The sequence below is a fragment of the Pieris brassicae genome, chromosome 7, assembly GCF_905147105.1.
Source record: "Pieris brassicae chromosome 7, ilPieBrab1.1, whole genome shotgun sequence".
Classification (NCBI taxonomy): domain Eukaryota; kingdom Metazoa; phylum Arthropoda; class Insecta; order Lepidoptera; family Pieridae; genus Pieris; species Pieris brassicae.
In genome coordinates, this window is record NC_059671.1 from 11,354,679 (window position 1) to 11,380,644 (window position 25,966).

General features: G+C 35.3%; 1 protein-coding gene across 1 annotated transcript in view; it reads right to left on the reverse strand.

Annotated features, from left to right (window-relative positions):
* Nucleotides 1–19,323, reverse strand: part of LOC123712636 (dynein axonemal heavy chain 1-like) — a 48,640-nt gene extending 29,317 nt beyond the window's left edge. The window contains exons 1-28 of the mRNA XM_045665861.1: nucleotides 19,156–19,323; nucleotides 18,400–18,510; nucleotides 18,174–18,296; nucleotides 17,650–17,795; nucleotides 16,976–17,114; nucleotides 16,421–16,506; nucleotides 16,157–16,261; nucleotides 15,466–15,610; nucleotides 15,094–15,220; nucleotides 14,753–14,874; nucleotides 13,777–13,866; nucleotides 12,743–12,822; nucleotides 11,456–11,543; nucleotides 9,965–10,183; nucleotides 8,279–8,396; nucleotides 7,362–7,503; nucleotides 6,325–6,466; nucleotides 5,423–5,650; nucleotides 4,506–4,604; nucleotides 4,026–4,169; nucleotides 3,583–3,763; nucleotides 2,785–2,945; nucleotides 2,471–2,570; nucleotides 1,875–2,066; nucleotides 1,468–1,645; nucleotides 1,213–1,345; nucleotides 640–867; nucleotides 223–361 (exon numbers count right to left, since the gene is read on the reverse strand). Of these exons, the coding sequence (XP_045521817.1) occupies nucleotides 223–361; nucleotides 640–867; nucleotides 1,213–1,345; nucleotides 1,468–1,645; nucleotides 1,875–2,066; nucleotides 2,471–2,570; nucleotides 2,785–2,945; nucleotides 3,583–3,763; nucleotides 4,026–4,169; nucleotides 4,506–4,604; nucleotides 5,423–5,650; nucleotides 6,325–6,466; nucleotides 7,362–7,503; nucleotides 8,279–8,396; nucleotides 9,965–10,183; nucleotides 11,456–11,543; nucleotides 12,743–12,822; nucleotides 13,777–13,866; nucleotides 14,753–14,874; nucleotides 15,094–15,220; nucleotides 15,466–15,610; nucleotides 16,157–16,261; nucleotides 16,421–16,506; nucleotides 16,976–17,114; nucleotides 17,650–17,795; nucleotides 18,174–18,296; nucleotides 18,400–18,510; nucleotides 19,156–19,323 (3,934 nt within the window). The remainder of the gene's footprint in view (nucleotides 1–222; nucleotides 362–639; nucleotides 868–1,212; nucleotides 1,346–1,467; nucleotides 1,646–1,874; nucleotides 2,067–2,470; nucleotides 2,571–2,784; nucleotides 2,946–3,582; nucleotides 3,764–4,025; nucleotides 4,170–4,505; nucleotides 4,605–5,422; nucleotides 5,651–6,324; nucleotides 6,467–7,361; nucleotides 7,504–8,278; nucleotides 8,397–9,964; nucleotides 10,184–11,455; nucleotides 11,544–12,742; nucleotides 12,823–13,776; nucleotides 13,867–14,752; nucleotides 14,875–15,093; nucleotides 15,221–15,465; nucleotides 15,611–16,156; nucleotides 16,262–16,420; nucleotides 16,507–16,975; nucleotides 17,115–17,649; nucleotides 17,796–18,173; nucleotides 18,297–18,399; nucleotides 18,511–19,155) is intronic.
* Between the last annotated feature and the right edge of the window lie 6,643 nt (nucleotides 19,324–25,966).

Genomic DNA, 25,966 nt, shown 5'->3' on the forward strand with positions numbered 1-25,966 from the left:
TATTTATTAAAATTATTATACTCACGGACGACATAGATAATAATTAAGTTTATTTCATTGCTCCAAGGATCCTGTTCTAAGCATCAAAATATTCATTAAATAAAATATGGCAATATATAAAACACATAAAATGTGTTCTATATAGTGATGATTTAAGAGCTTATTTTTTAATGATTTTTTATTATCTTTTACTTTTATAAATAAAGTAACTATTATGCTTACTGCTATGCCGCATCGTATCTTCCAACAACAAGAGCCATTGCTCAACATTCGACGAAGGATAGAACTTATATTTGAGATCGACAATTTCTCCTTCACTTGAATGCATTTGTGATATTTTGAGGTCCGGTTCAAAGGTCACCTAATTAGTCACAAGTTTATAAAAAAGTCATCTCTTTTATACTGTTTCTTGAATATTGGTGAATGTAATCGGTATATATTCGCTACCATGAGTTATGGCAGTCAATTGGTAATATTATTTGTTCAGCCCTAAATTCTTAAGTTTTTTTTATTCTGATAAACATATCTCTTTCCTGTATTCTGTGTGTCCAAACTAGCGACCCAATTTTATAATACAGCAATTTCAAGTAAATCATATACACCACTTTTAAAAACCCACTCCAAACCACTTTTATATACCTTAGCAATGTTCTCGAAACATTTCCTTAAATGAGGCTGTACGGCTCTAGGATTTCTGCTCTGCGAGAGTATCTCCAGTAACTCATCATCGCTTAGGAAGAAGAACCTTGGGAAGCGAAGCCGTTTGAGCTCCATGTACTCGTTAAGGCCACGAGACACCACGGCCAAAAGGTGCCGGGCTTCTACTAAACTGTCCAGTAAGCGACTGTCAGGGCATATTATCATTATCTGAAAGAATGAACACAATTTTGGTCAAGTAAAAGGTTAACTCTGTTTTCACGTAAGCGGGTCCTACTCGGGTACACCATAAACAAACATGAGTATCTTGACTGTAGCGATTTATATGGTTATTATTTTACTATGAAAAATATTTCATGGCAGTGGATACTGCGCCTGCTCGAGTGATACTGTAGTCGAGTCATTGGAAAAAGTGCGAAAGTGCGTGCACAATAACATATCCTGAACGTTATTCGAACGAACGCATTCATGAACGTTAGTTGCCAAGGTTAAGTTTTTAAATCTTTTAATCTTCACTTAAAGATAGATAGAAGACTATAAGGTTATATTGTTAACCTTTGGAACAGCAGCAGCAGATGACATAATTCTTCTCCAAATTCTCTCCATTGTACCATATTTTTTGGCTTCCAAGGGAAGTTGGCGAGATATATCTTCTGATGTGAAAATTGGTTCTAAATACATCCACTCCCTACAGAAATTAAATTAAAATAATACTTCAAAGTATTTAGTTACGCTCAACAAGAATCAAAACGTCCAGTTATGTAAATAATATAGTAAGTTAAATAGCAGTCGCGTAAATCAAAGACGTACTTCTGGCATTCGATCCACTCGTCCACAACCTTCTGAGTGAGCCGAATCTTATCGTCCCACTCTTGTATCCGCAACTCGAAAGCAGCTTTGAAAGGACTGAATCCAAGCTGCTGCGTCGCTAAGAGATGCTCATCCAGAAGTTGGAGGGTCTCGTCTGCTATCTTCATTATGTATGTACCTGGATATTGAGTTTATTTAATAATAAAGAAGGGGAAAAAATATATAGATATAACTTCACTTATGGAATTTGAGACCATTGACGTTGGATGTAAAAAATAAGTTGTCTTTTTAAATCCACAAAATATTATCTACAAAAGTAAACGTTTGTAATTCTATATTGTATACCTTCCTTTGAATATGTCTACAACTTCGAAATCAGCAGTAAGACAAAGAATAATCGATATTACCTGTGGTCTTATAAGGCGACATCTCCATAGCCTTGGCAGCCCAATCGTTCTGCATCTTGTCTAACGACTGTTCAATGACATACTCTTTGCTGGCGAGTTCCCCGATTTCTGCTATCAGCCCAGCATGGTCAGCCATGCCTTGCTTTAGACACATTTGGAAGGTTTGTTTTTCGTTCATTGTTACAGTAATACCTGCAAAGTAAAACCATTATTTAAGTATATATAACAATAATATATTTTATCGAATTGGATACAATTTTGAGCCTTTCCCCGAGTTATGTAACCTAACATTAGTCACATAACCTAACATAAATATTAACATAATGTATGTAACTATAAATATATATTTTAATTAATATTTAGAAGCGTAAACAAAATGAAAGGAATTTTCGCACATTTGAGCCTTTTTAGCCTTAGAAATTAATTACCGACTTATTCATAATAACAAATAGTTATGTGACAACTAGATGTGGCAGTCTCTAGCTGGACAATGCTGAAGTTACATTATGTAATAAAAATTGGAAAAATCCGTTATTATGTTATTTAAAAAAAATGTGTCTTATTCAAAAGCAATGTCATGGTTATTCAATACTCACCAGCTCTGTCCATGAATTCATTCCAGTGTCTCTCTTTCATGCCAGGGTTTCTAACAGCTTGAATAACAGGTATCAATGGTTTAAACTCATCAATGTCATCCTACAATTCAAAATAAATTAAATTACAACTAATACATGTATTCTACTAATCGGTCTGAAAAAAGATTTTTGACAATTTTTCAAAATTTCAAAACATTCAGTTTCGTGTGAAATTCCTATAATTGTTTTTAAAGCATGGTTTCTAAAAAACATGTGCTATATTTTCCATTACGATAAATGCTGTAAAAACGAAATAAACCAAAGTGAATCTTTACCCGGATGGTGAGTGCCACTTGTTGTACTTTGGGTAAATCAGCAAATGTCCTCACACACTTGATTATAGTCTTGTAATACTCATTAATAAGAGGTTCAATTGAATCCGCGTCCACGTACATTAGGGGATTGTCGAACCAGACTTCGCGCGCTTTGAGGAAATCTAGGAGACAGCAGATTAGCTTAAATCTTATTTACTAAGTAGTTATATACGCGGAATATACTAAGGAGTATTAAGAATATCCATAGCGCTTAAACACCGGCATCATGAGCACACCCCACATACACACCCTTACTCGGTATTACGTATTTAACAATTATTATCGTATTCTTTCGTAAATATTTGAACCTTTTTGTATGCATTAAGTATTCCTTCTTTGGAATCTATATATTTAAAGATAAATGAGTCATAGCTCAAACCACCTCTGATATTGGTGGACACATATGGCGTCTAAATCCGAACCGAAGATCCATTTTAACAGAAAATAAACTGTGCATGTTCCTTTGGGAGAACTCAAACATTCAGGTTTAGCATATTTGTATGTTAGTTTCAGCTATCATTTATCTTATCGGGCCAACAGGCTTACGTCAGTCTCGTAAATACTATTTACTGTGCTTTCGGTTTATCGGGTCATATATCTTTCTAAGCAATTAGGTGATCACGCCACTATATTTTCCCAACTTTAATAACATTCATACAAACCGTGCCTTATTTTGATATGAGTAGAATTAGTATCAACATATCAACTTGTACAAAATGGTATATAAACTCTTATAATAATAATTTTAACATTTCTTACCAGAAGCAGTGACCCACAAGTTTCGATAAGGCTCAAATTCCTTCACCAAACGGTTGAGATCTGAAAACGGAACAACCGGCTGTCCAAACAATTTTTGCCTCTGGTTCAAAACCCTGCCCCATTCCTGGGAATCTTTCATCCCCTTCCATGCTTTCTTGATGTCATTTGCTATTTCATGAACCTATCCCAACAACATTAGGTATACATTATTTTTGCGAGCGACATTACTTCTGTTTAGAAATATATATTATTAAAAATCACCGCCGTGACTAACTCATTAGCGCTACGGATATTAAAATGCCTTCAATGCCTTTGATTAGGAAAACGGCGAGGTTGGTAACAGAATACCTGCACAAGGGTAGATATTGTTCAAACAACTATCCGCCATTTTTATTTTAGGCTATCTAAAAATGACTGTGTAGAATTAATGTGTATACACTAACCCTGGTAAAGTCATTCTGTAAGGTGAGGGCCATACATTGCGAAGTGAACATGTCTATTTTGTCTGACAAAGTCTGTTCGTCCTGCTGATGAAGTTTCCAGAATTTTTCCTGTTCTTCTTCTAAGAAATCTGTAGTTGCTACTACCTAGGGATTAGGTCACATGTAAACCAGAAGTAGGTCAATTACTTTCCCATTTATTAAAATATTGGGTAAATTTATTAATATTAAGTCCATGCAAATTCAGTAGAAATCTTCAAAAAGGTTCGTTTAATGGCAATTCTCAAATCAAGGGCGTAGATTGGACAATAGGAACTGGCAGGAAACTTCTGCTACTCTTTTCAATTGTCTGACATTCAGCTATTTTAGGTTTAGTAATTAATTATTAAAGACAAAGTACTTTTCATCCTTCCAAATTCTATATAAATGCCGCAATTTATGTGCGCACATTGACTAGTTATAATATATTTAAACATCATTTACTTGTTTATTAATATTCAGAGGCCACCCAATAGCTTCCCATAGAGCTTTAAAATCATCATTTTCCAGCGGGGTAAAAAACGTGTCCAATACCTCGTAATCCTAAAAATTTAGTGCACATATATCATAACTTTTAAATTCATTGTATGTAGGTCGTGAGACTGATGTTGAGTAACCACTAATTTCAAACTCCTAAAGTGGACTTGTCTCTGTACTACTGTCATCGTCAATGGCGACTGGTTATGTGTAACAAGTCTCCATTGCGACTGAAGTTATAATATTGAACAAGTGTCTATTTAATAACTCATACTCAACTCATTCGGTGTTAATTAGAAGTACGGACTCAAACACAGCATACTTAACATACCACTACTAGGGATATTTTTCGTATGAGAAACTCATTAGATTGATTCATAATTCGAACCAGGGACTGGAACGAAACCTATCTGGATTAATGAAAATTGAGTGGCTGTTATCATTGGTTTTGGCGAGTATAGTATTTGAATATAACTATATTCGAATATTATAGAATAAACACTTATTAGCTAAAATATTCGAGAGTGGGCTGCTCAATTAAAAAAAAACATTATTAAGTGCCTATCTGACACCTTATCCACAGTTTTGCTAGTATTTTTTCCTAATAATAAGCAAAAAATTACAAGTAAAATCTAAAACAGTGTAATGTTTTTATTGTATTTTTATTGTTTATATTTTTTCACATATAATATTATAGTAAATATAGCGTGTAACATATACTGTAGTGAACTTTAAAAAATAAATAATTTAATATAGTCGTTCGTGCGAGACTTGCTGACCAAGATTGTGGTGTAAAGCACTTTAAACGTCGATATGTAAATTATGTAATAAATTTGCATTTATATGTGTTAATGAAGTTTTAACTTAAATTTAATATACCGTACCGTATGAACTTTTTTCATAATATCCTCCTGGGTCTTCAAAGCGAAAGGTATAGATTCCATCCATTCCCTGATCTCAAACACGTGTTCTATCGTATTTGGCTTTTCACCAAGCTTCCTCATGATGCTCTTATAAGCTTGGATCACGTCTTCCACAACAGTACGCACCTCTTCAGCCCACATTGTCAGTAAGGCTTTTATTATGTCTCCGCGTTTTGTTACTAGTATTTGCTGAAAAGATATGAACGTAACCTTTATCTTTTGAATTAAATCAAATTTTGTGTAATGAACGCAATGTACACTTATGAACGCCGATATAAAAAAAAGATCTAAATTTAGATTCTATTAATGATAATTTGAGTGAAACATTATAGTTATTTGTTAATGTTATAATATATGTATTTTAATACTGTGATAAAAAAATACAAAAATTTGCTATAATGACTCAAAGTACATATATAACTTTTATGTAAAATTCTACCTTTTAAGACAAATTTGCACGCTATTATGTGTGGCAGAATATGCGAACTGAAGAATGAACCACCATAATATTTTTGAATCATACCATACCATATCTATGCTTGAAAATAAATTATTTACTACACAATTTATGTGCTTGAGCATTTTTTTAAATGGCCATGAACCAAATATTATGATTTTATCAACCGTACCAAACTTAAAAGTTCGTAGGCTGACACATAGATGGCGCTACTAGTGTTAAATTAATGATTTTTAGTTAGTTCAACCTTCAAAATACACGTGTATAAATTTGACCACTGGCGATCACGTCCTTGTCCTATTAGATTCAAAAAATAATCATGAAACAGATAGAGAAATCTGATACCCAGACCTAAAAAGGTTGTAGTGCCACTGATTTATTTACAAAGAATTATGAGTAAAATTACCTTAAGTGTATCAACATTGATAGCAAACGGCCCAATATTGATATACTGGGGCAGTCGCCATATCAAATCCTGCTTAGCATCAACATGCATTTGTACTTCCTCTCGAGTCTCGGAGGCTGAGTGTTTTTCTTCACGGAAGGTTCTAGAACGTGATAATAGAAATAATACAGTAACAATTATAGAATTGTCACAAGTGTATACTGGGATGCACATATTTAGCATTACTCTTTCCATGTCTATATTTAAATTCTTGTCAGTTTATTCCACAGACTCGTCTTCGTCAACCGATATTTTTGCCGTATTCTGGGTATCTACTGGCCTACGATTTTAGGTGCTCTGCCAAAAAAATCCCTATTAGCCAGCTTATATCAAGCGACGCAAGTGGAAATGGATAGGCCTAACACTCCGAAGATATTCCAATTAAACAGTTAAATCCCCTAACAGGCGCTTGATTGGAACCCGCAAGGTAAGCAGAAGCGTGGTCGTTCTAAGTCCCAAGCAAACAGTATCGTGACATCGTACAGTTGCAGATGAGACAAAGAGAGCCAAAAAGACTTGGAGTGATAAGAAGCACCGCCATCGAGACTCACTGGGCTATCGCCCTCTTACCCATCTAGACATTAAGTCCAGTTTATTGGTCATTCTCTGTAACATGTTCCTGATAATTAAGTGTAGATTTTAGACACAAAAGACTTTCAAACGTTTTAATTGCGCTTTGTGTGTATACTCTAGAATTTAATATTTGCAAAAGTGATTGCAATATATTCGAATACTTTTTTATGTAATAGGAGGCAAACAAGCAGGATGCTCACATTATGTTAAGTGAGCCTATGGACATTGCCAAAGCTCGCAAGTGCGTTGCCGGCCTTTTAAGAATCGGTGCGCCCTTTTCTTGAAGGACCCTAAGAAATTGGTTTGGAAATACTTCAGTGGGCACCTGGTTCCACATAGTGGTGGTGAGGCAAAATCTGCCTTAAGATTGTTCAGTTGTGGAACGAAGGACGATGAGGTGATACGAACGATTTTTTTATACTTACTCGATATATTCCTCAATGTCAAGCACAAAAATATCCCGGTAACACTCATACTGTCTCATGTAGGCTTTTAATGGAATGATTGCTTTGCGATAAGCCTTCAGCAATCTCTCTCTATATTCAACGACATTTGGTTCCATAAGACCTGTGAACATACAAATTTTCAAGCCCGGGAATATGAAAATAATGTCTTTTACATTCGTTTATGGACATTTTTTTCAGCTTTTTGGCAGCAGCTTTGGCTCAGCACTGTCTGAACATTAATTAGGTGGTATATTGAAGATAGTAAATGAATAAAAAAATTGGTGTTTTTTTGTATTTTCAATGGCTTTTTTAATACGTTAGTTATGTATGTTACTAGGGCTTGTTATATAATTCTTAATCTTAGTAGTAATGGTGTGTTTATACTATATAAACACAATATAATTACAAACAAACTATGACTTTAGTCAACATTGTATTGTGGATTATAAAATTTAAATGACTGAATAGGACAGTTTATGTTTAAGTTTAAATTATGGGTCAAGTTTTAATTATCAGACCCATCAGTGACAGGTCTCTACTTAGTAAATTTATGTTTAATGCACATTACTTAAAAATATAGGAATGAGGTTTTTTCTTCGTTGCCTGTAAGAAACTTATGTATGACTAAGCTGTCTAAACACGTTCTATTTATCTACTACGCGCACTCTGTGGAACCATTTTTAATAAGATGTATTTCCGAGCCAACTTAAGGTCCTTCAAAATAAGAGCGTTCCAATTCCTAAAAGGCCGACAACGCACTCGCGAGGCGGGAGGCCATCTAACATCAGATGAGCCTCCAGGCCGTTTGCCCTGTTCTACATAAAACAATAAATATATTTAAATGCCTGATGTTATTTTAATGGAAATTAATGTAATAACTAATAAAGTTTTTTTACCAATAGACGTAAGGAATAGTTCTTTATCAAAAACCAGTCCCGTCATGATCATGGGATGGACTTGGGGTATAAAGTGGCACCGGTACAGCATCTCTCTAAACAGTCTCTGTATCACGATCTGAATAAAACCATTGTCTCTGAAGTTCCTTGATATAGGCATACTACAATTAGGTTGCTGTTAGTCCTTAGTAGAATAAATGCAAGGAAATAGAAAATCTAGCTATTCCTTTAAGTCATCTTGATTTTTTAAAATCAGTTTCACAATATCACAATTAAAAAAATAAGTATATGTTTTCAAGTTTAACGAAATTAAGAATGAAATATACTATGTACGAAATGTTTTATAAAAATGGGTAGGAACCAGTCATTACATCACTCTCCTCATTAATCAGACAAAAGAATAAAGTCGTTTAAAGTATTTAGTTTTTGTTCGCGCTAAATCGGTGTCACTCAAGCATATGCTTCCTTATTTCAAATAATATTATTTCACCGAGGGAAGGAAGCATCGTATCTTCTTTAACGTATTTCGTTAAGTTAAATTGCCGGTGGGTACTTTCTTACCTCTATAAAGACAAATTTTATATAGATTTTTTAAAATATTATATGTATTTATAAATCTATTATCCGTATTTCGTATCCCGTATTTCGTATTTACCTATTTAATAATAGATTGTGCCTGATTTGGTGAGAATGATCATGCGTAATTAATATCTACCTACATCACTTTTTCCAAAAAATTGTTTCACAGTTAACGTTAATAATAAATCTTAACGTTCCCTATCGCATTTTCCGCGGACGTTAAACAATGTATTTACAATTAAAAACCCTTCCTGAATATAATAAATATTAACGCGTTTATTATAGATTTGGTCCATCAGATCCGTTACCGTCCCGTTAAACTTTGTTGGAAACTGTATGGCTTTAGGGCGAACGATGTGTTTATATATTTCGTTCGACCAAGTTTTTTTTACAATGTAGCCGATAGCGCCGTTTACCAATGCATTCGCTACGTCAATATTGGACCGCTGCAATGCCATTTGCTTCTACAAATATTTCTGTTGGTAATCCTGTGTCTGTTGGTATATTATTAGCTAAATTTAAATTATCCTTATTTCATGTCGCGTCATCGTCATAGCGGCCATCTTGGACGTACAATGATACTGAATGTTAAAATGACGTATATATTGTCATAAAAACTATAGGTGTGTACCAAATTACAAATTAATCCGTCAACAGGAAGGGCGTCAATTTCAATTATTAGATATGACTATCTTACTAACCTACCTAATAACGTAGGACGTTGTAATTTGCTAGATCACGAAGGGGAGCCAAAGTTAAGAATCATATATTTAAAACAACTTAGTTAAGGCGTAATATACTGTATGTAATAAATTTTAGTTTTTACACCTTGCAAAAATGTATAAAAAAGGACTTCAAAAGAATATCATTAAATAAGTTGTGTAAGCAGTTGTGATAGTTTTAATATTATATATTCTCTAGTTAGGTCATTAAGAACATTCAAAAGTGCTACCCTAAAATAATAATAATTATTATTTATTGCAAGAATATGGTACAAAAAGGTGGTACAATAGTAAGTTCGCATATTCTGCCTAATAAGGTATGCTACCGTAGAATATATGCATAATTTAGTTCAACGTTTTGATAATGCTAAAATTCACAAAATACCTCGAACTGTTCCGGCGCTGTGGTATAATAGGGGCCGTCTTCAGACATCATCAAGTGAAAGTAGAAGAGCGTGGCCGTTGGCGAGCGGAAGGGGGTGTTAATGAGGTCTGAAGGGTCCCACTCGTAGTCATCTTCACACCAGTATGTACAAACACACGGGGTCTCACACATAGCTACATACATCGCCATTGATTGTTCGATACTGTATCGGAGTGCGTACTGAAATTATAGTTTCTAGAATTAAAAAAAATATATATATATATATATATATATATATATATTTATTATGGAATATAAGATACAGGTATCACTTATTCCATGTCATTAAATTTGTAACGCAGACATCCCTACTCATCGTCAAAGAAGACAGAAGGCCTAGAGAAAATGCCGGCTTAAAAAACTCTTGGTACTCTTTTAAAATAGCAAATCATCGTAAGTAGTAGTCAAGTCAAGAAGTGGCCTGTCTAGCACTAGTCCCAGCCCTTTTTATCAATTAGATAATCACTAACTTTGTAGTAAGCCTTTTTACTAAGAGGCAGAGACAAAAGAGCCTCTGGGATTTTAGTAAAGAAAAGTATCCCGTTAAAGTAATATAAAGCTAATATAAATTAACTAATTATTAAGAACACATCCGTTCATCTGTTTGAAGTCCTGTGATTAAGCATAGGTACTAAGAATAAATAATCATGGTTTCCAGACCTAGGACCAGGGCTGACCGGGAATGAAGAGGCCATATAGTCTAATTGCTTAAAGATTTTACCTATATACATACAACATCTATTTTAAGATTTTACCTATATGTAACGATGAAAGTAAACAAACACTTGGTGAATTTACTTACAGCTATAAATTATTATATATCCTATATACACCGAGACTTTACAATCTTTTTCGACATGACGAGATTTCCATTCAATTTTACGTGCTCTGAGCTCTATGCAGTTATTATAAATTCGCCTTCATGGTGTTAATCACCGGAAATCATATATAAATAATAAAATGACAAGTCCAAGCGGCAGTGTGATTGGCTAGCGTTATCGCCAGAGATATTAACGATCGTTTTAGGTTACGACGTAATTGTTATTTATATTTTAATTAATAAATAAAATAAGTAAAAATAAATTATATTAATACATACTGTCTATTTATAATGGCGTTCAAATTGCTTAATATATTCTATAGAACGATCGACCGTGGTCAAAATTAACAGGCATAATGTCTCATTGTATTGATACGACAGAAATACATTTGTACATTAAATATGAAATAATGCTAATAGGAAATATGGTAGAAATTCGTTATACAATTACAGAATATGTAATTATTATTGATATATTTGGTTAGTTTAAAATATATTAAAAGATCTGTCAAACATATATGGGCATATGAAGCTTATTAAAAATAACTGCGAAGAGTTATGAATACAGAAAACTGTTTGGCTATGGAGGTTACACTCAGCCGGTGTCATGACATGAATAATAAAATACTCACTTGCATACGAACTCTTACTAGTTGCATAAAGCGACACAGTTTGCTTATTCCATAGAATTCCCACTTTTTCTCATAAATATTAAACCACCTAGAAAGTATAGAAACGATGACAAATAATACAGTGGCGATACAACCCATTAAGGGACTTTTGCATCTGTTTCATTAATTTAGATAACACGAGTAAAAAATATAAAAAAAAATATCAGTACATATATCAGCGCCACAACCTTTATATTTCGGTTCTGCAATAGATTTCATGATCATTTGTCAATCTTATTGGCAAGTAGGTAGCCTTCTGTGTCTGACACACGTCATCATCTTTTTGGGCCTAAGGGAAGCCGGTTTCTCACGATGTTATCCTTTACCGTTCGAGGGAATTTTAAATGTGCACATAGAAAGAAAACCCATTGGAAAGCCGAGGATCGAACCTACGTCCTCAGGGAAGAGAGTCACACAGACCAACAATTCACATTTAATGAAACTATTTTAATGGATATAATCACATTATTTTCATTTTTTACTTAACTCCACGCGCGGTTTTGGATTGCTTTCGATTTATACAGCAATAAATGCTGTTAAATGAATATACATCTAATGACAAACAATTTAACCAATTTCTTAATGACACTGGAAGGATAGGAAGGACTTAAGATACAGGCTAGACCTAGTTTAAACGCTAGCGCTCATAGAAGTATATTATGTATAAGGTTAACCAAAATGAATAGTGTCTCTCAACAGTTACTCAACTCTCATCTCAACGTCGCCTATTGTATGTTAAATGTTAAACATTTTGTAATGTTTTTGAGGCAAAGTAATTTTTATTATTATTATTGTGTGAGCACTACAGAGCAGTACTTCCGAGGTCGTAAGTTTGTTCCCCGGCTATGCTCCAATGGACTTTTTGTCTTTGTGCGCTAATATTCGCCCGTACGGTGAAGGGAAACATTTGTATGGGGAGGAAACCGGCATGTATTAACCAAAAAGTCGACGGTGTATGTGAGGCACAGAAGGTTGTTCACCTCCTTGTCTACTACAAAAACAAATGATCATGAAACTTACATACACAATTCTGAGGCCCAGATCTATGAAGTTGTAGCGCCACTAATTTATTTTATTTTTTATGTTTTTATAGACAAGTAAGTGATCAGCCAACGCCTTATACATTTCTTCACTACACGTGCACTTATGGAGATATGGATAGATACATAGACACGATCCGAACACTCAGCATTGAGAATTGAATGAATTTCCTTACTTATTAAAATTAAATAATAAAACAAAAATTACCCTTTTCCGACATCTCTAAAGGACATTCTAATTGCGTGTGCTGTAGCGTTCAACCACGTAATGTGTAAATATTTTAGCATCTGTAATTAGAAGCAATTATTTCAACTTGTATTGTTTAGACTCCCTCATAATTATCTATTGTATACTGTATCTACTATATATAATTCTACTGTAAGTGTGTATGACATTGAACTCCTCTTTAACGGCTAATCAGATTTGAATGATTTTTTTAATGCGTTTCGGTGACCCTGGATGGTTTAGATTCACAAATCAGCCCGGCAGATGGCGCTGCAGTCGGTATCTAGGTTATTTATCTATACTGCAACTAAACAGCTAGCTAACTAGTAGAGCTCTTTACGTAATCAAAAGATCTGGGTTCGATTCCCAGTCTGAGCCGTCTGAATTATTTTTCGTTTGCATTGCAGGACAACATCTGTCGGGTTCGCTAGTAGTATTATGCAGCTTAAATATATACTTTAATTATCTTTGGTTCTATACATGTACACTTTTATAGATACCGGCTTTATTTTATATGATGAAGCAATTTCCCTATAAAGTACATAATGTTTTTTATTATAGCCTGATAAGTGATTGGATGACCTATTAAGATTGTTTTAAACCATAAATATTATATATGTCGCAGCCAACTAGCTTTATTAGCCGTTCAGTCAATAGCCTAGCCTCTTTACTAAACAGCGCCGTTTTACTAGCGTCCTGAATTATATTCAGACGTAGTGTCACAACACTTAATAAACTGGCTAGCTAATACTGCGGGCTTTCGTACAGGCACTACAAACTTCCATACTATTGTTCATTAAACTTTAGGAAACATCATCACATTTGTTGTTTCCCAACACTTTATTGACAGTATAAAGTAGCTGGCAGATAATAAAACTAAATTGGATAGAATAGTTTGCTGCGAGATATACATATATTGAAACAACTTCTCTCTAAAAGAAAGTAATGTTTTTCTTACATCCTGATAAGTTATTTGATGACCTACAACGATTGTTTAACCATTCATATATTCTCACCATAGAAGTGCAATGTTGCTGCGCGGCATCGAACTCTCCAAGACTAGCATTGCGGCCGTAGTTTGAAGTGTAAAACAGCATTGCTTCAACCTAATTAGCAAAAAAATATTTAATATGTAAAGGAGACAAACTAAAATGTTAGACCGGGTCTCGCAAGCAATTGCGCCCCAGCTCACCCATGAATATTGTAAATAATAATATTACCGATGCAGCCGGGGCGTATCTCGCGAGACGCGTAACACGAATGAGTAATTTTATGTATATTTTTAGTGAGCATGTAAGAGATAGAAAAAAGTCCCTCGACACAATGGAAGGGACTAGACAGTATTATTATTTAAAAAAACCTATAACGCACACTTTATTATTCAATGAATTTGTATACTTATCATTATATTAAATGACGGCATTATTACGTACGGCATTTCATCTCAATACATGTAACTAGTTTATAAAAACAATCACAAAGATAAATATGGATACAAGTAACTCAGGGATCCACGCAAGTGAGCATCAAGTATAAAGCGTTCATTTTAAATAAATAATCTTCTAACTTCATATATGTATATAAAAAACATAGATTTAGCGCACGAATATAACAACTTTCAGCTACACTCTAAATACATGCGCGCCCACACACACAACTACATTACTAAACCTACTTTTTTTGTAGGTTAGGTTAGGGAGGCTTTACTTTTTTTTAACAAAAAAACGGTTTCAAACTCGTACGATTTTCCACTATCTAATTGTTATTTAGTTACACACAACACTAGCGATAGTTGATTTTTATCACAACCTATTTGTCATGCATAAAGAATTTATTATTTATTATAACTATATATGATGAAATAGTGTAACATACAACGCTGGTTCCAGTATAAAACGTCAAAGACCGTTTTGAACCCTGGTATATCTAATAAAGTCTTACAACATGGCGAAAGACCGATTCTCATGAATATTATAATAAATATAAACATACCTTGAGGCACTCATCGACAACGAGGTGTATGCAGGACACCGATTCAGTCAGTACGTAGAGTGAGCTCCATTGATTGAACTTCATGCGGCCCCGAAAGTCTTCCATTACGCACGGATATCGACCTTTTATTACGTATAAAAATTCAATAAAATCCTAATGGATTTAGTAAAGGCTAAAATTCTTGAGTATTTAAAATTCTTATCTAAAAGTAACATTGTCATATTCAATCATAGGTGGTGAAAGCGAAGGAAGTGCGAGCGTCAATGTATAATCTTTTTCTCATTATGTATCATCATCATAACAAAATTACTTTTTGAACTAGTTAAGTGTCAACAACTTACCATATTCAGGTACGGGCGCCTCATATTCCTTGCTAGGCGGTTTCAGAAAGTTGTATAAGTCGGGATACTTCTTTATCATGTAAATCATTTTCATTTTACCTTCAGCTTTCCTGTGTAAAAGATAACCCTGCAACAGGTAATAGTTTTTATAAACTTCTCATGGTAATTTTTAAGCCTTTTTTGTCTTATAGTATATTAAATTACTTAATTTTTGTTTCCTTATAGTCGGGAAAACTCCCACATTTGTTATGATTAGATAAACAATATTTCGGATAGGGACCCCTAAATCCAGTCTAATAGTTTAACGCAGTCTTTGTAATTATTGTATTGTAGCAAGCAATAATATGACGCTTGGGAGCATAGTTTTTTTACCTCATGTCTCAAAGCCTTTAAGTGATCTTCATCAACTTCGACAGCCTGGCGGTGAATCTTAACCATTTTGACGATCTCAGGCATGTAGTGCAGTGGCATACTCGGCAAACCATCCAATAATAAACAGTCAAGATATAGGTAGAACCTTACACAAAAAAGCTTAAATTAACTTCTTTTAGACGGTTTCCTTTTAAATAGATTAGTTATTATTCTTCAGATCCATTAAAATATAATAAGATAGTGACGCTACAACCGCCTCAGATTTCTATATTTGTTTCATGATCATTTGCCAATCAAATAAGCAAGATCTAATCAGTCTCCTGTGCCTGACACACGCCGTCGACTTTTTGGGTCTAAGGTCGGTTTCGTGACGATATTTTCCTTCATCGTTCGAGCGAATGTTATATGCGCACATAGAAAGTAAGTCCATTGGTGCACAGTCGGGGTTCGATCCTATGGTCTCAGGGATGAGAGTCACACGCTGAAGCCACTACACAATGCTCATATCGATTCTTTTGAGATATTGATATGTAAGTTTATATCTTTTCATAATGTTATAGAACTTATAAACCTGAACTACCTAGCATGATGTTTGGTAATTCCCCCAGTTTTATTTTGTTTCTAAATTCTCAAAAACAAAGGCCATACAGGATATGATTCTTACAATGTACAATTTTACATAATAAGATACCTCAAGTTGTTTTCAACTTCGTTACGCAAGTCCACAGCAAACTTGACACGTCTAGCAAAAGTCTCAGGATCGTCCGCTTTGAACATCAAACGTATGCGAGGTATACTGCGAGAATTAAAAAGCTTCTTTAAAAGGCGAGTTTGTTGCATATACACGGTAAAAGGAACGACTACACTTAATATATGTCACTCAGTCAAACGAGAAGAGGACTTGTTCTCGTTTTATTTTAAATGTTTCTCGTTTAATAACATAAATTAAAATTACTTGAAGCGTCGCTGCGTGCCATCCAAAGCCATAACCTCCCACGTAACTGTTTCCTTGTTATAACTGAAAGCAGCTACATTTATCCACTGCAACAAAAGTAAATTTGTACTTTTTAATTTTTTTTTATTCGAAGAAAACTTTAAAGGAAGACTTTATAACTTCGTTATATAAATCTATTAAAATTGTACAACAATAAGAAAACACTTTTTAAACGGATTGAAGCTATATAAGCTATATAGCTAAGCTAAATCATTATAAGTTTATAATAACAATACATAGCTTCAATCCGTTTAAGAAATGTTTTTTAATGTGTAAAAGATATGTTAACAAAATACAATACAACATTGTACAACGTTTTTCACAATGTTAATATTGTAGCTTTCTAGTAGAAGAGGATTTATAAATAGAAATTGGTTAAACGGTTTCATAGAAATCTTCATACAAAGAATCATGTGAATAATATATATATATATATATATATATATATATATATATATATATATATATTTTCAATCTATTGAGAAACTACTAAAACGTAAAAGTTCAACTTCTTACGTCATACAAATTATTTAGCATTTGGAAAATATCCCCGCTTTTGCTCGACTTTCCATCTTCCTTTGGGAGAAACGCCAAACCTGGACATGGGTACTGCTCTCCCTCAATCAGGCCCAGACTTAACCATTCTTCAGGTATTCTACAAATGACTTAACTCTCATAAAAGGGAATAAAAGTGTAAATTTATAAATTAGAATTGTTTATTTCAATTGAATAAAATAAATAAAATTTCCAGGACATTAAAAAGTCTACTACAGTCTAGTCTAAGTACTAATTGAGTATTTATGTATAAATAATAAGCATATTTCCTATTATTTAATATACGTATAAATTGGTAGATAGGCTAAGTATAACCTACACTTGCTGTTAACGTTGTTTTAAAGGTCAATTAACATTCGTACGAAAAGGATACCCAGAAGAGTCCTATTGAGTATAATTTATAAATTCCAAGAAATGAAATCGCGGGCAAAGCCATTTTTTCCTCTTTAGCTAATTAGCCAAAAAAATACAGTCATTGCAATACGCTTGATATTAATAATTCTATGCGGTCATATTAATAATTGTGTGTTTAATTGAGATGACAAATCCTTCCTTATTAGATTATCAAGCATTTCTATAATCATACAAAACTTACACGTTCAAAAGATGACGTCATGTTTGCTAATGCTGTTTACCTGCAGTCATAATCCGTGTTGTCGAATATTTCCAGGTCGAGTTTAGGGTATGGGCTATAAAGGCCGTAGTACTCTTGTTCTGAGATGGGATATTCTGATGGTGGTAATAACCAATATGGCTGGACACCTAGCTCTCTAAGCATTTTCTAAAAATAACATTTATTATTTATTTCCTAATTTTACATTAACTACTATATACTAATATAATAGAAAACATAAAACCGAAACATGTATAATGTATATCCGTACATTGTGTAAATTTGTACGCGCTCGAGGCACTGTAAGCAATTGCGAACGCTTACCACGCCGAGTGATTATCGCAGCCCCAGTCTCACCAAGACTTCCGCATCATATATTCTACCTCTATGATACATATTGTGTGTCATTAGTGTAAACAAAACGACGAATATAATGTTTGATTGTGGTTTAAATCAGACTATTTTTGAATAATATACAATTCGACTAAAATAACTGACGCCGAAATCATCAATCAATCATTTGACCTTTTAAACATGATTGTATACCTTAATATTGGCGGCGAGAAACTTTCTTCGGAGTCGCTCAATCTTAACCAATCTAGGCATTTCTTTTGGCAGCACTACACTGAGGAACTGTAGTTTTGGGACGAAAGTTTCAAACGGAAATTGCTATAAGGTGAATAAAGAAGCGTTTTTAAACATATAAAATAAAGTACTTTTGAAACTATACAGCATACGCTAGCTAGAATATATCCAGCTGGATAATACTTACAATGCTCTCATCTTCTCTATACGTAGTCCACCGACCTGGAGGTAGGAGAAGTTTGGGCTTCTGTGGTTTTGGCAATGATACTAACATCGGCGCTAGCTTATCTGTTTTAGCCTGAATAAAAAATAAAGAATCAGATTTTTTATCAGTTTGCTTCATTATTTTTTAAAGGCTTTGATTAAGGAAAACAATTCGAAAATTCTCCAGTTCCTGGGTCTCAGGATATCTCATGGATAGGCGGCGACCGCCGTTACTATTCTTACCCTTAGCGAAAACTTACCTATCGAAAAGTGTATACATGAGACAACGTATGGAGATAATTTATGAATGCCATCGTTTAAACGTTTTTAATTGTCCGTTGAGTGAACTGACAAAAGCTCTGCTTCCTGTCAGTTCCAAAACTAAAAATAGTCTTTTTTTGTAAATATTTTATGTGTATATATCGTTGTATATGCGATATAAGCGTTACCGCATTGGAGTAATCTGTAACGATGGCTTATTTTGTTAAATAATTAAATAATACTTTTATTTAGCCGTGACGGTATCCTCGCCGTTTTTTTCCTTTATTTTATTAAGTATGGACCAAAAAATCCATTGGTGAATAGACAGGGTTCGAAGGGATGACTTCAACCCTTCAGCCTTCAGACTTCAGGGATGGCTATGTTATAAGAGTAGCAAATATAACCAATTAGCATAAATGTTTAAAGAATGGCCATCAGTAATTGCATGACCATGTAATATGAAACCAATAAGTTGTACCTGTAGCATTAATTTCATTCGTTTTTTAGCGTAGACCTCTCTAGAAGGGTCCTCTTTCGTCATGTTGGAGACGAGTTCAGAGTAATATCCCCTCTTCGGTATCGAATCTCTTTCAGTATTATCGTAAACCACATCGTGGTGTTTTATTTTCTTCTTCTTACTAAACATATTAAACGTAAGCCTATATTTATTAGTAATTCCTATATGAAAAATATTTATAACTGACGTATTGGCAGTTATACTTTTTCGTGCAGAAAGGAGGTTTTTAATTGTAAGGATTTAATTAATACACAAATTACGTTGCTAAGAACATAACTCGAAATGGCTAGACCAATTCGCGTCATCTTTTTTTAATTTATTCCAGGAATTCTATGGTATATATCGAGAGAAAAAGTTTAATATTTTGCACGGAGACACCTTGAAACCAAACGCGAACAGCCCTACAATATGTGCAGCAAAATGTTCCATATATACATGTGAGGTAGGCTGAGTAAAAAAATAATTTTAATTCGGATCAGTCCGCGGGGGCAGCTAGTATAAAATAAATATATGCTGGACGTGGCCCCAATTGAATAGGAATACAAATCATGTTTTCCAGATGAATTAAAACAAATTATTATCAAATGCATTTTATATTCGAAGCGTACATCGAAGTCCTCGTTTGATTTAACAATTAATATTAAATTCTGCCGAAGGCTCTTTGGATGTGAATTAAATACACAATCATAAATAATTTTCAATAATCAGTGGATTCACAAAACAATTTTAGCCATTTGTTAATATACCTATCATGTTTTGTGCTTTTATGTTATTTTACTGACTTGACTGAATATTAAGGACCGATGTTATACAAAAAATATTTTTTTTGTTTGGTAGTATATATGTCGCAGTAAAGTAGTTAAATCAGAGAGTCTCTAGACAGTTAATTAAATGTCGATATTCGATCTCATAATTAACTCTTTGATTTAACTACTTTACTGCGACTTATACATTGATAAAGTAGAATACTTGTGTTTCTGCTATTTCCAAAAAATATGAATGACAGTTACAATACTATATGGTATCAAACATAAGCCTACCAACAACAAAGGCCCGGCAATGCAAAGGTCTTTGGGCAAGGGCTTTGTAGTTGTACGTCACGGCTGTCCCAACAGAGACCATGAAAACGTTGATATATATTATATAAACGTATACGTATGCTAATAATATAATTACCCTGCAATAAAATTATTTATCTAACACGACTCCAGACAAAGCTACGATGGTTAAACGTGAATTTAAATTAATAAATAATCGGGTATGTAATTAATATTAACCTATAAGATATTTCAAAGGTTGCCATGGGAACTGATATTAGTTAATATGGTTTCCACTAGGCATCGGATCACCTGTTATCGATATTTGTAATTAAAATAGAATACATAAGATTTAAATACTGCCTTAGTTAACAGATTAACAAGATTTAATTTGGCTACTTGTGTGGCGTTTCATACTTTGGAGATTATGTTTAATTTGATTTAATAATCAGAATCTCTAGTCTTTACAATTATGTGACGATACAGAACAACAACAACAAACGAAATACAGAAAAAATATACAGAACAAGCAAAAAATAGCAGTTATAAGAACTTCTTGCTTGACCAAACCAAGACGAAGATTATGAGTGAAAGTGTAGCAATTTTATGACGAAAATATAAAGCCCTGATGTTATAAATTAAATTATATTTTACAGACGCCGAAGGTTAATAAAAATAATAAATTTAGCGCCGAATAAATTAAGTGTCTTATGAAATTGAAAGAAAACTGTTGTGGACCTTTTTCTAATTAATTACAGTCATTTATGTCGCGTTAAAGTTAATTATGACTCACAATACCAAACGACGACACTTAAAACCTTATTATCATAACAATAACGTTAACAAGCTTTGTGCTAAGAAAATGTGTATGACGATATTCTACCGGAAACAATTTTAACCCGTCGTGTTTAAAAAGCTGATGTTTTAGTTTTAAAAAAAATAAGCCAACTTATATTTGAAAAATAATAAATGTAATTTTTTTACATACTTATACATATTTTCAAATTAAACATTCATAAATAGAAAATTAAAACTTTGGTCCCTGTGGCAGTGTACCTTTAACACTGGCTGTATTGCGATACTTTCCGTTTAAACTTTTGTTTTAATGTTTTATTATGATTATTACTATGTAGGTTAATAAAATTGTAAATTGTGTGTTGGAAATAAATAATACTATTTTAAAATGTATTTGATATATTTGTTTATTGAATCGCTTTTTTCGATGGGGTAGGCAGAGACCACGTACCTCCACTTGCTACGGTCCTGAAAAACCCGTCTCGCTTCATCCACATTCATGACCACCATCATACATACTTATCGGTTATGGGACTTTTTAACTTATTATTTTCACACACAATCTGATCTGTGCAGAACAAGTCAAGACACTCGGTAGGGTTTTAATTTTTCCGATCATGTTTAGAATCGTTCATATGCGCCAGGCATCTAATAAATAATCCCTTAATATTCAATTATTATAGTTTAGCGAACACTCATGTCTAGTTCATGTTATTTCATTGTATTGTGTTAGCGGTAGTCGATCTAGTTCTTAGGGTATCTGAATCTTTCTTCAAAGGAACGCTACATTTGTCCAATCGATTTTAATAAATATGTTTTACGTTTTGACTAACGATCTGCTAGTTGTCTCGCCACGGATTTAAATTTGTAGCCTCTTCGTGAGATATACGTAAACAATAATTTAGACCGTACACCGATGCTATTTTGCGTGAATGAAAATAATCGTGATATGCGTATGTCGTATAATGTACTGAGTCGTAATATCACTTAGTGACTTACTATAGACGACGCGATTGCGACGAGCACACATTCTTTGACAAATTGTAATGGTTTTATCCGGATTGAATTCTGGGACCAAGATCATATTGTTACGAAGACGGGTCGACTGCAATGTTTCTAGATTTTTCCACTAGTTAGAGAACTTTTCAGCAAGCTGTAATATGATTTCTGACCGTTTCAGGAGAGGGTCAATCACATATTAGAAAATTGTAATTTTCATAATATTACCCTAGTTTTCAGGAAGCTGAAACCTTTTTTCAGTCGGTTTCAGAACATGTGTAGTCGAGTAGTGCAGTTTTCAGGAGACCCGTTTTCAGGCGTTTTCAGGCCTAGTTATACCCCTTTGGTGAAGGAATATTCTAGACCGAACTTTCTAGGTGTGAGACGAAATGATACGAGAGAGAGAGAGAGAAGATCAGAACTTTCTCGAAACTAGACGAGCACTCTAGAACGCCGTACGACAAGGACGGAGCAACGTGCGAAAGAGACAAAGAGTGCGAACGTTCTAGAATTGTGCAATCGCTACTCAGTAGCAAGCCCGCCTAGAAAGTTCTCGAATATTGTTTAGAATTATTCCCAGGGATATATAAGCGAGCCGAAACGCGACTAGTCACTTAGTTTTGAATGCGATTACAAGAGCGAAACACCGAAGCGATAAAAGTGAATATAAGTGAATATAAGTGATAAAGTACTGTGTGAAGTGTGCATAAGTGAAGTAATAAGTGATTGTTTTTGTGTGCTATAAGTGCATTTCTGCTATTAATTTGTGCCCATAAATTCCTCATTTGATTTACCAATAAATAAACCCTTGAAGAAATCCACGGCATTTTCTATCCGATCCCCTAGCTCGTAACATTTTGGTGTCAGAAGTGGGATAGAAACATGCCAATTACTCCAAGGGAGAATCAAGAGGAGTCTGTGGCAGAGTCTTCAGCTGCGGAGGGAGTGCAGACAAGGGCGCAATCAGCACGCGACGCCGCCCGGCGACAAAGTTTCGATGCGAACCGCGGGATGGGTGAAAGTAACGATGGCAACATCCTCCTTGCTCTGCAGCAAATGATGGAAGCACAGGCACGCCGTCAAGAAGAACAGACACGACAAATGATGGAAGAACAGGCACGCCGTCAGGAAGAACAGGCACGCCGTCAGGAAGAACAGGCACGCCGTCAGGAAGAACAGACACGCCAAATGATTGAAGAACAGGCACGCCGTCAGGAAGAACAGACACGCCAAATGATTGAAGAACAGACACGCCGGCAAGAAGAACAGGCATGCCGACAGGAAGAACAGGCACGCCGTCAAGAAGAACAGGCACGCCGTCAAGAAGAACAGGCACGCCGTCAGGAAGAACAGACAAAACAAATGATGGAAGAACAGGCACGCCGTCAAGAAGAACAGGCACGCCGTCAAGACGAACATACACGCCAAATGATGGAAGAACAGGCTCAGACACGTCGCATGATAGAGGAGCAGGCACGACGTCAAGAGGAGCAGGCTCGCCGAATAGGAGAAAAACTTTGTGACCTGAAAATACAGGTAGATGAAAAGATCGAGAATTTGGAATCTAATATGGATTGTAAGCTATCCAAGCAGGATAAACGTATCCTTGGATTAGAAAATGAAATCCAATGCCTGAAGACCTCTGGTGTTGTCACGACTGTAGCACCACCTGGAAATGTGAAAGTGCCTCCCTTTGATGGTACATCTTCTTGGGGCGCGTACAAGCTTCAATTTGAGACTGTAGCACAGTCAAACGGGTGGACTGACGATCAAGCAGTTACCGCCCTTATTCTGGGATTGCGAGACGAAGCCCTCTCCATATTAGATACCAAGAAAGGTAAGGTGACGTTGAAGCAACTGCTAGATGCCCTGGAATCACGGTATGGAGACGCACATTTAGAGCACGTTTACAGGGCTCAATTGAAAGATAGAATACAGCAGACAAATGAAAGTTTGCAAAAATGGGGACTTGAAATAGAGAAGCTGGTAAGGAAGGCCTACGCATCCTCACCAGATGTTGCAGACAAGATGCTGGTTCAAGCTTTTGTCGACGGTATTCGGGACCGTGAAATTCGAATGGCTGTGAACCTCGGTCACCATAAGGAACTTAAGGATGCTCTTGCCCATGCGTTGGAGGTGGAAGCATTTTGCAAGGATCATCGACCTAACCGCATTAGGGCTGTCACGGAAAAACCAAGTACCCAACGTGGACCCACCTGTTACCTCTGTGGGGAAATAGGGCATATGAGGTTTTCATGCCCTAAAAAAGATCTCAGAGGCGAAATAAAGACTAGACGTGGGGATCCGGAAGCAGCGGGTGTGACTGCCGCTGAACAGCGGCAGGGAAACGAGTAGAAGCCAGGACCACGGGGCGGGTGCTGGCCGGTTCTGTAAGGAAGGCCCCAAAAGTTATGATCACTCAAACTCAGGATGGGAATACCATTGTTATCGACGGAGAAGTAAACGGATGTAGGTGTGAGTTAACCCTTGATACTGGAGCTTCCCGGACAGTAATTAGATACCAACTTCTGAAGTCATTTTACAAAAGCCTTTCTGGTGGAAATGTAGAGCTCCTTACAGCTACTGGTCAGCACATAACCGTTCGAGGGGAAGGTATCGCTACCTTCAAGATTGGGGGAAGATCATACAGACATAAGGTGGTTATTGCTGACATCGTGGATGACTGTATTATCGGTTTAGACTTCATGAAGCATTACAACTGTAAGATTGACTTGAAGAACGGCACGTTCAAGTGTAGAGATGAGGTAGTTTCTCTAAAAGGTAATACATTGAAGGGTGGGTATGACGTCTATAGATCCATCACTGAAAATAGTACAGTCAGTAAACAACGAGATATAGTTCAAGAAGTATTAAAGGACTGTAAGGTAACCTTGTCAAAAGAAGAAATGTTGAAAGCAAAGGAACTATTGAAGTCATTTTCAGACATGTTTGCTACACACGATGGAGATCTAGGCAGGACAGGTGTAGTTAAACATCGAATTGAGACTGGAACCGAAGCACCGATACGTTTGCGACCGCGACGAGTACCTGTCGCATATGAAAAGAATATAGACAAGATGATTGCGGAAATGTCAAATCATAATGTCATTGAATCATCTTCCAGCCCTTGGTGCTCTCCAGTAGTTTTAGTCAAGAAAAAGGATAACAGTTTAAGGTTCTGCGTCGACTACCGTCGTCTTAACGATATCACAAAGAAGGACAGTTATCCCTTACCTAGAATAGATGACACCTTGGATACCTTAAGTGGGGCAAAATGGTTTACAACTTTAGACTTGAAAAGTGGGTACTGGCAGGTGGAGATAGACCCAAGTCATAAAGAGAAGACAGCGTTCTCAACTGGAAAAGGACTATGGCAGTTTAAAGTTATGCCGTTTGGGCTTTGCAATGCGCCTGCTACCTTTGAAAGACTAATGGAGAAAGTACTGTCAGGACTGATAGGACAAGCCTGCTTAGTGTACTTGGATGATGTAGTCATCATTGGGAGAAATTTTGAAGATCATATACGGAATCTGCAACGGGTGCTCACCAGACTCCATAAAGCCAACCTGAAATTAAGTCCAAAGAAATGTTTATTTTTTAAAAGAGAAGTGAGCTACTTGGGTCACATTATATCGCAGGACGGAGTTCGAACAGATCCCGAGAAGATAGTTGCGGTGAAGGAATGGCCAGTACCTAAAGATAAAACTGAAGTCCGTGCTTTCTTAGGCTTATGTTCTTACTACCGAAGATTCGTGAAAAATTTCGCGGATATTGCAAAACCTCTTCACAGACTCACCGAAGAGAAGAGAAAATTCACATGGGATGGAGAGTGTGAAGTTGCATTTAATGAGCTCAAGAACCGACTATGTGAGACTCCGATACTAGGCTACCCGGACCATGATGGCGAATATGTGGTAGATACAGATGCCAGTGGAATTGGC